The 13022-nt window shown below is 36.4% G+C and overlaps 1 protein-coding gene across 6 annotated transcripts in view; it reads left to right on the forward strand.

Moving 5' to 3' along the window:
• Nucleotides 1-13022, forward strand: part of DIO2 (iodothyronine deiodinase 2) — a 141612-nt gene continuing 128590 nt past the window's right edge. For 2 of the 6 annotated variants that reach the window (XM_082451408.1, XM_082451410.1), the window contains exons 1-2: nt 10815-10901; nt 11906-12001. In XM_082451408.1, coding sequence (XP_082307534.1) covers nt 11971-12001 — 31 coding nt within the window. In that variant the 5' untranslated portion in view covers nt 10815-10901; nt 11906-11970. Of the gene's footprint in view, nt 10902-10921; nt 12002-13022 lie in introns of those variants that run through there. The other 4 variants (XM_082451405.1, XM_082451406.1, XM_082451407.1 and 1 more) reach the window with 2 other exon arrangements.

Genomic DNA, 13022 nt, shown 5'->3' on the forward strand with positions numbered 1-13022 from the left:
AAGATCACGCAGTCGACACCATTTGAGAAGTTATTACTCACTACATAAACTCAGTGAATTAAATTTAAATATGGCATAATTTCTTTGTCTCATTAAACCATTTAGATGTGAAATCAAGGTCAGTACTGAATAATTGTTACCTACCTATCCCCTGCTGTTCAGCAACTGGTTCCTGGCTGCTTAGTGAACATACTGTCTCTTTCCCACCAACATGTGAGCACCAAGAAGAAAGTCTTTTTTCATGATAAGGGGAAGGGCAAGGGGCAGATGTGAGAAGTGATAACGATTTAGTAGACTTGTTGGGAGGTTTAAATGTAATTATTTGTAAAGTGCTCACCACACTGACAAATGTGGAAATGCTTATTATTAGAAAATGCTAAATAAATGGGGCTGTGTTAATTGTTACTTATAAAATCTTAGGAAGAAGGGTGCATTCCAATTTTTGGCCAACATCAAACAGGTTCAAGATTTGCAGTAAAAATGAGGGTGAGAGTCAGACCAAGGCGAAGACAGACAGAATTAACATGGAGGCAGACATAGTATAACATAGGGAATGGCATTAGTCCACATAATTTTCATGGATGGTGATTCTGGACAGCCAAGCTTCTTTTTTTAAAAAAAATACTATACTTACTTGTTGCCTGCTATGGAGAATGGGTGATGTAAATTAGAAGGCCTTTATTTTTCTGAGTGTCATGGGGTTTGGGATACAGTGAGGGGGTAGTTCCTGAGGCAGAGTTGAAATTTTCAGCATTCTAAAGGGGAAAAGTATTTGATGATCCGGAGAAAACTGGGGAAGGAAAAGATTCAACAAGGTGGGGCAGCATGTGGTGAAAGAGAAGAGGAAGAGAAATGCTGGTAGTGATTTGGAAGAGAAAAAAAGTCTCTAATGGGTGCCTTTGAAGGTTTTGGAGGAATATACAATTTAGATCTCTTTCTCCATCTTCCCTACAAAATCTTCAGTAAAATCTGCACCACTCATGAATGCTTTGGTGTAGATGCATTCTTTAGAAGAACTATAAAACAGACGTACCTCTAGTACCTCTAACACGAGGTAGTAAAGAGCTGGTGATTTGAGAACATCTGAGTCACGCTCTGCTTTTCCCTGTCGTTTCACTGTGACATCCATTGTTCTCAGAGGCTTCTTTTATGAAGAACAGGCTTTCTCATTTGTAGCTTTTCTATACCCAGATTTGAAGTCACCTTCAAGTTAGGCTCTCAACACCAGGACTCCCAATTCTACCTTAAATTGCCCTAGAACATGCATACTACTTTGACGTGAGGGCTTAGATGTATAGTTCAAGGGAGAGGAGGTAAAATCAGAGTGATGGTGGTAATGATAGTCGCAATAATCGCTACTGGCTGAAGAGAGATGCATAGAATAATGGTATAATGAAAAAAGATTCATTTTTAGTTGGATCAAGATTCTGTCATTATCTGCAGTGTGACCTCAATCAACTTACGTAACTTCTCTAAAACTTAGGTGTTCTCATCCATAAACCCTCTCCTCATGGAGTTGAGAAAGACTCACAAAGAAAGGGAACAGTGATGGAAAAGCAACAGGTTGAAAGAATCCGGTGGAAATCAGCACTGTCTATTAAAGTTAATAATAATTTTTTTTCTTGATTTTAATGAACTAGTAGTCCTCTGGCTAAATATTTTGTAGAACATGGTTAGTTCTACAATATACCAAAAGAAAGATGCACTTTGATAAATGTTTGTTTATTCTCTTTCGTAAGAAAGTGTAATAGTCAAAGAAGTCTTCAGATATTCTCATTTTTCATTATAATTGTGAATAATCTGGTAAAGTTTATATAAGATTCAGATGTTCATAGTAGTAGGTAGTATTGACTGCCTGTGTATGAAACTCAATTTTTAAAAATTATCATTATTAAACTACCAAGAGGATAAACAATTTGCCAGTTTCTTTAGGCACAACCTTTTTTTTTTTTTTTTAAATTAATTTTATTTATTTTTAGCTGTGTTGGGTCTTCGTTTCTGTGCGAGGGCTTTCTCTAGTTGCGGCAAGCGGGGGCCACTCTTCATTGCGGTGTGCGGGCCACTGACTATCGCGGCCTCTCCCGTTGCGGAGCACAGGCTCCAGACGCGCAGGCTCAGTAATTGTGGCTCACGGGCCCAGTTGCTCCGCGGCATGTGGGATCTTCCCAGACCAGGGCTCGAACCCGTGTCCCCTGCATTGGCAGGCAGATTCTCAATCACTACGCCACCAGGGAAGCCCTAGGCACAACCTTTTTGATCCTGGTAAACTGAACATTTCCAAAACCAATTATATGCATCACAAAATGGCAATAGGAATATGCTCAATTTGCAAATGTACTCTTATCTTTAGATTTTTATTATTCAGTTAGCACATTAACTTATAGTTCAACTGCTAAAGGGAGGACTACTGAGCCATTTATTAGACACAGACCGTGAAATCACTCATCCTCCCCAGTGAGCTTCAAATTTCTAGTGCATCTGGAACTAGGAAATGACAACCAGTTTGAAAAGGAAATAATCACAATCTCTTTGCCAATATTTTTGTCTTAATAGAACTGAAGATTATGAATAACATTTTTCCTTTAGCTGTTGCTGGGCAAAATTTTTACCTTCTATAAATCTTGCTTACATAACAAACATAGTGGTGCTTGAGAAGTACAATGGATAATAATGGCTGTTTTGTAGAAATGTCTTCATTGAAGAAAATGGTCACTCCAGCATTCAGCATTTTTGGAATAACTAAGGGGGTTACAAGGGAAGTTACTTTCAAGTTTCTCGATTCATGATACTTGTTTAGCTGTGGGAATATCTTTAAAGTTTCTATTCCTATTAAGAGGGATAATCAAAGGCTAAATATAACTAGAGATCCCCTGAACAACCAGTATACAATCATTTGGTAAATAAAAGATAAATTAAAAGGTTTATACTATAAAGCATTTTTTTTCCAAGTAGAACTTAAAAATTAACAGGGACCAGATGATAATTAGTAGAATCCATTACTAAGGGTGGATGGACTGATCCAGTACTTTTACAAGCATATTTATTCATCTTCAAAGCCAAGGGAAAATGCTTTTGAAACTAGGTCAAAGAGAGAAGTGGTTTTTCTTAGACTATTGTATGATCTAGTATTGCTTGATTTCTATACTGTAGAGTAACAGACCACAATAAAGATATTATGCAATTTGTTTACATTTCAAAGAAGCACATAGAAGATTTTCATTCTGCAGAGTTGAGAATTATTGTGATTCCTTTACAGTTGATTCCATGGCTTTTTAAAGACGTTTAATGACAATGGGTTTTCTGATTTTTTCAGATCTTACCTTAAAGAATTTTTGATGTATTAGAATTAGAATCATTGCAAATGCTATCAGTCTTTTTTTTTAATCAAATAAGCAAAACCTTTGCTATAATATTTTTTTTATTTTTTAAAAAAAATATTTGGTTGCGTTGGGCGTCTTTGTTGTGGTGCGTGGGCTTCTCCTTTTGGTGGCTTCTCCTGCTGCGGAGCACGGGCTCTAGGCACGTGGCCTTCAGTTGTGGCTTATGGGCTGTAGAGCGCAGGCTCAGTAGTTGTGGCGCTCGGGCTTAGTTGCTCCGTGACATGTGGGATCTTCCCGGACCAGGGCTCAAACCCGTGTTCCCTGCAATGGCAGGTGGATTCTTAACCACTGCACCACCACGGAAGCCTGCTGCTATAACATTTTTTAAAATTAATTTTATGATTTTGGTTTGTCATATATTAACTTGTATATTCTTATGAGTTAAGTGTTGTTATATTGATATATAACCATTTCAAGAGTTAAGCTGCAATTGGCTAGTTGACATAAAATTACATTTATAGACATTAAATTGAACATCTGTGAATTTAAATTTTTTAGCTTTCGTATTTTGGAACAAATAGATTTTTTTCGTATCTTTAATATTTCTGTAGGCCTTAAGTTTTGTGCACATAAATACATTTTTAGAAATCCCAGTATATTTCCTTATATCCTCCCTATGTTTCACAATTGATTGCTTACTACCTAGCATGTGTTTGTTATTGCTGACAACTGATTATAAAGTGTGACTATATTTTTAACTTTTCATCAAATTTGAAATAATTAGATAGTCATTTTTTTTGCATAATTAATCAGAGTTTGTTCCTAATGAAAGGTATTAAAGAGTTAACCTCTTATAGATTCAGTGTATGTCCCTATCAAAATCCCAGCTAGCTTCTTTGGAGAAATTGACAAACTGATCCTAAAATTCACATGGAAATGTCAGAGGATCAGACTAGTCAAAACAATCCTGAAAAAGAAGAACAAAGTTGGAAGACTCACACTTCCCCATTTCAAAACCTACTACAAACTACAGTAATCAAGACAATGTGGTACTGGCACAAGAATAAACATATAGATCAATGGAATAAAATTAAGAAACTAGAAATAAACCCTAGTATTTTTGGTCAATTGACTTCTGACAAAGGGCCAAGTCAATTCAATAGAAGAAAGAATAGTTTTTTCAACAGAAGGTGTTGGGATAACTAAATATTCATATGCATAAGAATGGATTTAGATTTTTACCTATTATTATACACAAAAATGAACTCAAGGTAGATTATACACTTAATGTAAGAATTAAAACTAAAAAGCTCTTAGAAGAAAACAGTATTAACTCTCTGTGACCTTGGGTGAGGTGATGATTTCTTAGAAATTACATCAAAAGCATAATTAATAAAAGCAAAGATTGGTAAATTGTACTTATGAAAATTAAAGACTTTTGTGCTTCGAAGGACACCATGAAGAAAGTGAAAAAATAACCCACAGAATGAGAGAAAATATTTGCAAGTCATATAGCTGATTCTTGAATCTAGAATATATAAAGAATGCTTACAACTCAATAAGACAAACAACCTAATTAAAAAAATGGACAAAGGATTGGAACAGGCAGTTCTCCAAAGCTATAGGAATGTTGAATAAGCATGTGAAAAGATGCTCAAAATTATTAGTTATTAGGAAAATGCAAACCAGAACCACAATGAGATACCACTTTATGCCCACTGAATGACTATGATAAAAAAGAGAGAAAATAACAGTTATTAGTGAAGATGTGAGAAATTGGAACTCTCATACATTGCTGGTGGGATTATAAAAGTTACAACTACTCTGGAAAACTATTTAGTAATTCCTCAAAACGTTAGGCATGGAGTTACCATATGACTCAACAATTCCACTCCTAGATACCTAACCAACAGAAATGAAAACATATGTTCACACAGAAATGTGTATACAGATGTTTATAGCAGCATTATTTATTAGTAGCCAGAAAAGTGGAAACATTCCAAATACTTACCAACTTGTAAATGGAAAAATAAAATGTGGCATAGCCATACTATGGAATATTATTCTATAATAAAAAGGAATGAATTACTGCTACATGCTGTAACATCAATGAACCTCAAAAACAGTATGCTAAGTAAAAGAATCAGTCACAAAAGATCACGTGTGGTATGATTCTGTTTATATGAAATGCTCAGAATAAGCTAATCTACAGAGGCAGAAAGTAAATTAGTTGTTGCCTATGGATGGGAGAAGGGGTAACGGAGGGGATGGGAGTGACTGCTAAGGGGCATTAAGTTTCTTTATGGAGTGATGAAACTGTTCCAAAATAAGATCATGGTGATCGTTGTACAACTCTGTAAGTATACTAAAACCCATTGAATTGTATACTTTAAATAAATAAACTTTATGGTATATAAATTATATATCAATAAAATTGTTTAAAAATTGAGGTAACTTCCAAAATGCAATAAACAAAGTGGCATGTGGATATTTTTGATGATTGTTATTTATAACAATTTTAACAGCTGTGCTTCATATTTTCTCTAGAAATAGTCTGAATACATCCAGTTTCTTGTACTCCCATCTTCTTTTTTTTTTTACTTCAAGTACCATTTTATTGTTTTATTTTTATTTTTTTGAATTTTATTTTTTTATACAGCATATTCTTATTAATTATCTATTTTATACATATTAGTGTATATATGTCAATCCCAATCTCTCAGTTCATCCCACCCCACCCCCGCAATCCCCCCTTGATATCCATATGTTTGTTCTCTACATCTGTGTCTCTATTTCTGCCTTGCAAACCAGTTCATCTGTACCATTTTTATAGATTCCACATATATGCATTAACATATGATATTTGTTTTTCTCTGACTTTCTTCACTCTGTATGACAGTCTCTAGGTCCAACCATATCTCTACAAATGACCCAATTTCCTTCCTTTTTTATGGCTGAGTAATATTCCATTGTATATATGTGCCACATCTTCTTTATCCATTTGTCTGTCGATGGGCATTTAGATTGCTTCCATGACCTGGCTATTATAAATAGTGCTGCAATGAACATTGGGGTGCATGTGTCTTTTTGAATTATAGTTTTCTCTGGGTATACGCCCAGTAGTGGGATTGCTGGGTAATATGGTAATTTTATTTCTAGCTTTTTAAGGAACCTCCATACTGTTCTCCATAGTGGCTGTATCAATTTACATTCCCACCAATAGTGCAAGAGGGTTCCCTTTTCTGCACACCCTCTCCAGCACTTGTTGGTTGTAGATTTTCTGGTGATTCCCATTCTGACCAGTGTAAGGTGATATCTCATTGTAGTTTTGATTTGCATTTCTCTAATAATGGCTGTCCAGTTTTCCCAGCACCACTTATTGAAGAGACTGTCTTTTCTCCATTGTATATCCTTGCCTCCTTTGTCCAAAATTAGTTGACCATAGGTGCATGGATTTATCTCTGGGCTTTCTATCCTGTTCCACTGATCCATATTTCTGTTTTTCTGCCCGTACCATGTTGTCTTGATTACAGTAGCTTTGTAGTATAGTCTGAAGTCAGGGAGCCTGATTCCTCCAGCTCCATTTTTTTCCCTCAAGATTGCTTCGGCTATTTGGGGTCTTTTGTGTCTCCATACAAATTTTAAGATTTTTGGTTCCAGTTCTGTGAAAAATGCCAATGGTAGTTTGATAGGGATTGTGTTGAATCTGTAGATTGTTTTGGGTAGTATAATCATTTTCACAATATTGATTCTTCCAATCCAAGAACATGGTATATCACTGCATCTGTTTGTGTCACCTTTGATTTCTTTCATCAGTGTCTTATAGTTTTCTGAGTTCAGGTCTTTTACCTCCTTAGGTAGGTTTATTCCTAGGTATTTTATTCCTTTTGTTGCAGTGGTGAATGGGATTGTTTCCTTAATTTCTCTTTCTGATCTTTCATTGTTAGTGTATAGGAATGCAAGAGATTTCTGTGCATTAATTTTGTATCCTGCAACTTTACTAAATTCATTGATTAGCTGTAGTAGTTTTCTGATGGCATCTTTAGGATTCTCTATATATAGTATCATGTCATCTGCAAACAATGACAGTTTTACTTCTTCTTTTCCGATTTGGATTCCTCTTATTTCTTTTTCTTGTCTGATTGCCATGGCTAGGACTTCCAAAACTATGTTGAATAATAGTGGTGAGAGTGGGCAACCTTGCCTTGTTCCTGATCTTAGAGGAAATGCCTTCAGTTTTTCACCACTGAGAATGATGTTTGCTGTGGGTTTGTCATATATGACCTTTATTATGTTGAGGTAGGTTCCCTCTGTGCCCACCTTCTGGAGAGTTTTTATCATAAATGGGTGTTGAATTTTGTCGAAAGTTTTTTCTGCGTCTATTGAGATGGTCATATGGTTTTTATTCTTCAGTTTGTTAATATGGTGTATCACATTGATTGATTTGCGTATATTGAAGAATACTTGCATCCCTGGGATAAATCCCACTTGAACATGGTGTATGATCTTTTTAATGTGTTGTTGGATTCTGTTTGCTAGTATTTTGTTGAGGATTTTTGCATCTATATTCATCAATGATACTGGTGTGTAATTTTCTTTTTTTGTAGTATCTTTGTCTGGTTTTGTTACCAGGGTGATGGTGGCCTCATAGAATGAGTTTGGGAGTGTTCCTTCCTCTACAATTTTTTGGAAGAGTTTGAGAAGGATGTGTGTTAGCTCTTCTGTAAATATTTGATAGAATTCAGCTGTGAAGCCATCTGGTCCTGGACTTTTGTTTGTTGGAAGATTTTTAATCACAGTTTCAATTTCATAACTTGTGATTGGTCTGTTCATATTTTCTATTTCTTCCTGGTTCAGTCTTGGAAGGTTATACCTTTCTAAGAATTTGTTCATTTCTTCCAGGTTGTCCATTTTATTGGCATAGAGTTGCTTGTAGTAAGTAGTCTTTTGTGATGCTTTGTACTTCTGTGGTGTCTGTTGTAACTTCTCCTTTTTCATTTCTAATTTTATTGAGTTGAGTCCTCTCCCTCTTTTTCTTGATGAGTCTGGCTAAAGGTTTATCAATTTTGTTTATCTTCTCAAAGAACTTCCTTTTAGTTTTATTGATCTTTGCTGTTGTTTTCTTTGTTTCTACTTCATTTATTTCTGCTTTGATCTTTATGATTTCTTTCCTTCTACTAACTTTGGGTTTTTTTGTTCTTCTTTCTCCAGTTCCGTTAGGTGTAAGGTTAAATTGTTTATTTGAGATTTTTTTTGTTTCTTGAGGTAGGATTTTATTGCTGTATACTTCCCTCTTAGAACTGCTTTTGCTGCATCCCATACGTTTTGGATAATTGTGTTTTCGTTGTCATATGTCTCTAGCTATTTTTTGATTTCCTCTCTCATTTCTTCAGTGATCTCTTGGTTATTTAGTAACGTATTGTTTAGCCTCCATGTGTTTGTGTTTTTAACGTTTTTTTTCCCTGTAACTGATTTCTAATCTCATAGCATTGTGGTCGGAAAAGATGCTTGATATGATTTCAGTTTTCTGAAATTTACTGAGGCTTAATTTGTGACCCAAGATGTGATCTATCCTGGAGAATGTTCTGTGCGCACTTGAGGAAAAATGTAATCTGCTGATTTTGGATGGAATGTCCTATAAATATCAATAAAATCTATCTGATTTATTGTGTCATTTAATGCTTGTGTTTACTTATTAATTTTCTGTCTGGATGATCTGTCCGTTGGTGTAAGTGAGGTGTTAAAAGTTGCCCACGATTACTGTGTTACTGTTGATTCCGTCTTTTATAGTTGTTAGCATTTGCCTTATGTATTGAGGTGCTCCTGTGTTGGGTGCATATATATTTATAATTGTTATATCTTCTTCTTGGATTGATCCCTTGAACATTAAGAAGAACAAAGTGTCCTTCTTTGTCTCTTGTAACATTCATTATTTTAACGTCTATTTTATCTGAGTATTGCTACTCTAGCTGTCTTTTGATTTTCATTTGCATGGAATATCTTTTTCCATACCCTCACTTTCAGTTTGTATGTGTCCCTAGGTCTGAAATGGGTCTCTTGTAGACAGCATATATATGGGTCTTGTTTTTGTATCCATTCAACCAGCCTGTGTCTTTTGGTTGGAGCATTTAATCCATTCACATTTAAGGTAATTATCAATATGTATGTTCCTATGACCATTTTTTTAATTGTTTGGAGTTTGTTTTTGTAGGTCCTTTTCTTCTCTTGTGTTTCCCACTTAGAGAAGTTCCTTTAGCATGTGTTGTAGATCCAGTTTTGTCGTGCTGAATTTTCTTAGCTTTTGCTTGTCTGTAAAGCTCTTGATTTCTCCATCAAATCTGAATGAGATCCTTGCCGGGTAGAGTAATCTTGGTTGTAGGTTCTTCCCTTTCATCACTTTAAATATTTCATGCCACTCCCTTCTGGCTTATAGAGTTTCTGCTGAGAAATCAACTGTTAACCTTATGGGAGTTCCCTTGTTTGTTGTTTGTCATTTTTCCCTTATTGCTTTTAATAATTTTTCTTTGTCTTTAATTTTTGTCAATTTGATTACTATGTGTCTCGGAGTGTTTCTCCTTGGATTTATCCTGCCTGGGACTCTCTGTGCTTCCTTGACTTGGGTGGCTATTTCCTTTCCCATGTTAGGGAAGTTTTCGACTATAATCTCTTCAGATATTTTCTCGGGTCCTTTCTCTCTTTCTTCTCCTTCTGGGACCCCTATAATGCGAATGTTGTTGTGTCTAATGTTGTCCCAGAGGTCTCTTAGGCTGTCTTCATTTCTTTTCATTCTTTTTTCTTTATTCTGTTCCGTGGCAGTGAATTCCACCATTCTGTCTTCCAGGTCACTTATCCGTTCTTCTGCCTCAGTTTTTCTGCTATTGATTCCTTCCAGTGAATTTTTCATTTCAGTTACTGTATTGTTTATCTCTGTTTCTTTGTGCTTTAATTCTTCTAGGTGTTTGTTCTTTAATTCTTCTAGGTCTTTGTTAAACATTTCTTGCATCTTCTCGATTTTGCCTCCATTCTTTTTCTGAGGTCCTGGATCATCTTCACTATCAGTATTCTGAATTCTTTTTCTGGAAGGTTGCCTATCTCCACTTCATTTAGTTATTTTTCTGGGGATTTATCTTGTTCCTTCATCTGGTAAAAAGTCCTCTGCCTTTTCATTTTGTCTGTCTTTCTGTGAATGTGGTTTTCATTCCACAGGCTGCAGAATTGTAGTTCTTCTTGCTTCTGCTGTCTGCCCTCTGGTGGATGAGGCTATCTAAGACGCTTGTGCAAGCTTCCTGATGGGAGGGACTGGTGGTGGGTAGAGCTGGGTGTTGCTCTGGTGGGCAGAGCTCAGTAAATCTTTAATCCACTTGTCTGCTTATGGGTGGGGCTGAGTTCCCTCCCTGCTGGTTGTTTGCCCTGAGGCAACCCTGAACTGGAGGCTACAGGCTCTTTGGTGGAGCTAATGGTGGCCTCTGGGGAGGCTCATGCCAAGGAGTACTTCCCAGAACTTCTGCTGCCAGTGTCCTTGTCCCTGCCGTGAGCCACAGCCACCCCCTGCCTCTGCAGGAGACCCTCCAACACTAGCAGGTAGGTCTGTTTCAGTGTCCTGTGGAGTCACTTCTCCTTCCCTCTGGGTCCTGATGTGCACACTACTTTGTGTGTGCTCTCTAAGAGTGGAGTCTCTGTTTCCCCCAGTCCTGTCGAAGTCCTGCAATCAAATCCCGCTGGCCTTCAAAGTCTGATTCTCTTGTAATTCCTCCTCCCATTGCCAGACCCCCAGGTTGGGAAGCCTGATGGGCTCAGGTGGACTTCTGTGGTATAACTGTTCTCCAGTTTGTGAGTCGCCCACCCAGCGGTTATGGGATTTGATTTTATTGTGATTGTGCCTCTCCTAGCATCTCACTGCAGCTTCACCTTTGTCTTTGGATGTGGGGTGTCTTTATTGGTGAGGTCCAGTGTCTTCCTCTTGATGATTGTTCAGCAGTTACTCGTAATTCCTGTGCTCTCACAAGAGGGAGTCCCATCTCTGTTTCTTTATCTGTGTTTATGTCTACCTCTTCCTGCCTCTAGCTGTATCTCTCTTTATAATTCAGTCTATAAAATTAAAGCACTAGAGTAAGCTATGTTTTAAAATCTTGGTAATATAGCACTGTCTTCCCATGTTTTGATAAATATCAGTTTAGTTTATTTCAGTTTAGTGTGCACTAAGCTAATAAAACTGCTGTCATGTTTATGCTGAATATTAGCAGACGTACTTGCCAATTATGGATCATAGCTGATACTAAATAGCCTCAGATGAATTGTTGCTTTCTCAGTCTTGACATTTCTTATTAACGTCTAAGAAAATTCTGATTATTTTAGGAAATAGGATGAAAGACATTAGAATTACCTGGGGAGTGAAAGCTCATTGAGACTCTTTTAGTATTTGAAGGATAGTGACCAGTTAGTCTCCATATACTCTGACAAATATTCTTAAAGACCAGCAAGAATAATTTTGTTAATGTCTCAGGAAGAAATTCCTAAGAGCAAGGATTTTAAACATGGAAATGACTTACAAAATGTAAGCTTGGCATTTTTTTCTCTATCCATAGGGGGAAAAAAGAAATTTACAGAGCCCACTGTGTACATAACAGCTAGAGGCAGAGGACATCCTTAAATGAGGCAATCAAGCATTTTTATTTTTCCTGGTAAGTCTTTAGTTTTAGTTGGGAAAGTTCAGTATGGACCAAATATTTAAATTAGTTTTGATGTGTTTCACATCAATCATTTCATGATTAAGAACAGCTTCTAGTGAAATAGATCAGTTGAACTGACAACGTAGGCTAGCTTTGGACAAAATTATGTAGTTGATAGAGTTATTCTTTGGTATTCTCTTTCCTTTCCTTCTTTTATGAATTACATCACTTCCTGGTAGACAGCATGGTGTAGTAAGCTTGAGACCTGAAAATGAAATCCAGTTTCCCACGTGCAAGTTGTTCATCTGGTCCCAGTTGCTGAACCTGTCTGAATCTCTATTTCCTCATATTCAAGAAGAGGATTATCAGTCCTATTTTATGGAGCTGGTATGAGCTTTAAATGACACAGTGTCACAATGTACTAGAAGCAAAAGAAATGTGTCCTTTCCCTTCATCTCAAAGTCTCCCCTGTCACAAATAACGCAGGGAATTTAAACCATTTTAAGATGGTCTTGTCTTAATAAGTTACTCTTTTTAAGGAATACTGGAGTTTAGAAATAGCCTGTGTAGAATTTTAAATAACATCGGACATGTGGTAGGAAGACATTTGAGGGCATAAAGAACACTCTAAGTTCTCTTAAATAATATTATGGAGGTGATCATGCACATCATTTACTTATTCTGGCCAGTTTGATCATGTTATTATACAAGTTATCAGCTAACTGGCCAAGGATGTTTGGCCTGATGGCTTTGATGTAATGAGCATTTATGTGACATTTAAAAATGATGACATATAATGAAATATCATTCAGCCTTATAAAGGGATGAAATTCTGACACTTGCTACAACATGGATGAACCTTGAAAATGTTATGCTAATGAAGTAAGTCAGATACAAAAGGACAAATATGGGATGATGCCACTTATACCTAGAATAGTCAAATTCATAGAGACAGAGAGTAGAATAGTGGTTACAAGGGGCTGGAGGAAGGGGGAATGAGGAGTTATTGTTTAATGGATGTAGAGTTTCAGTT

This window comes from Balaenoptera physalus (genome assembly GCF_965194825.1).
Source record: "Balaenoptera physalus genome assembly, chromosome: 2".
Lineage (NCBI taxonomy): Eukaryota > Metazoa > Chordata > Mammalia > Artiodactyla > Balaenopteridae > Balaenoptera > Balaenoptera physalus.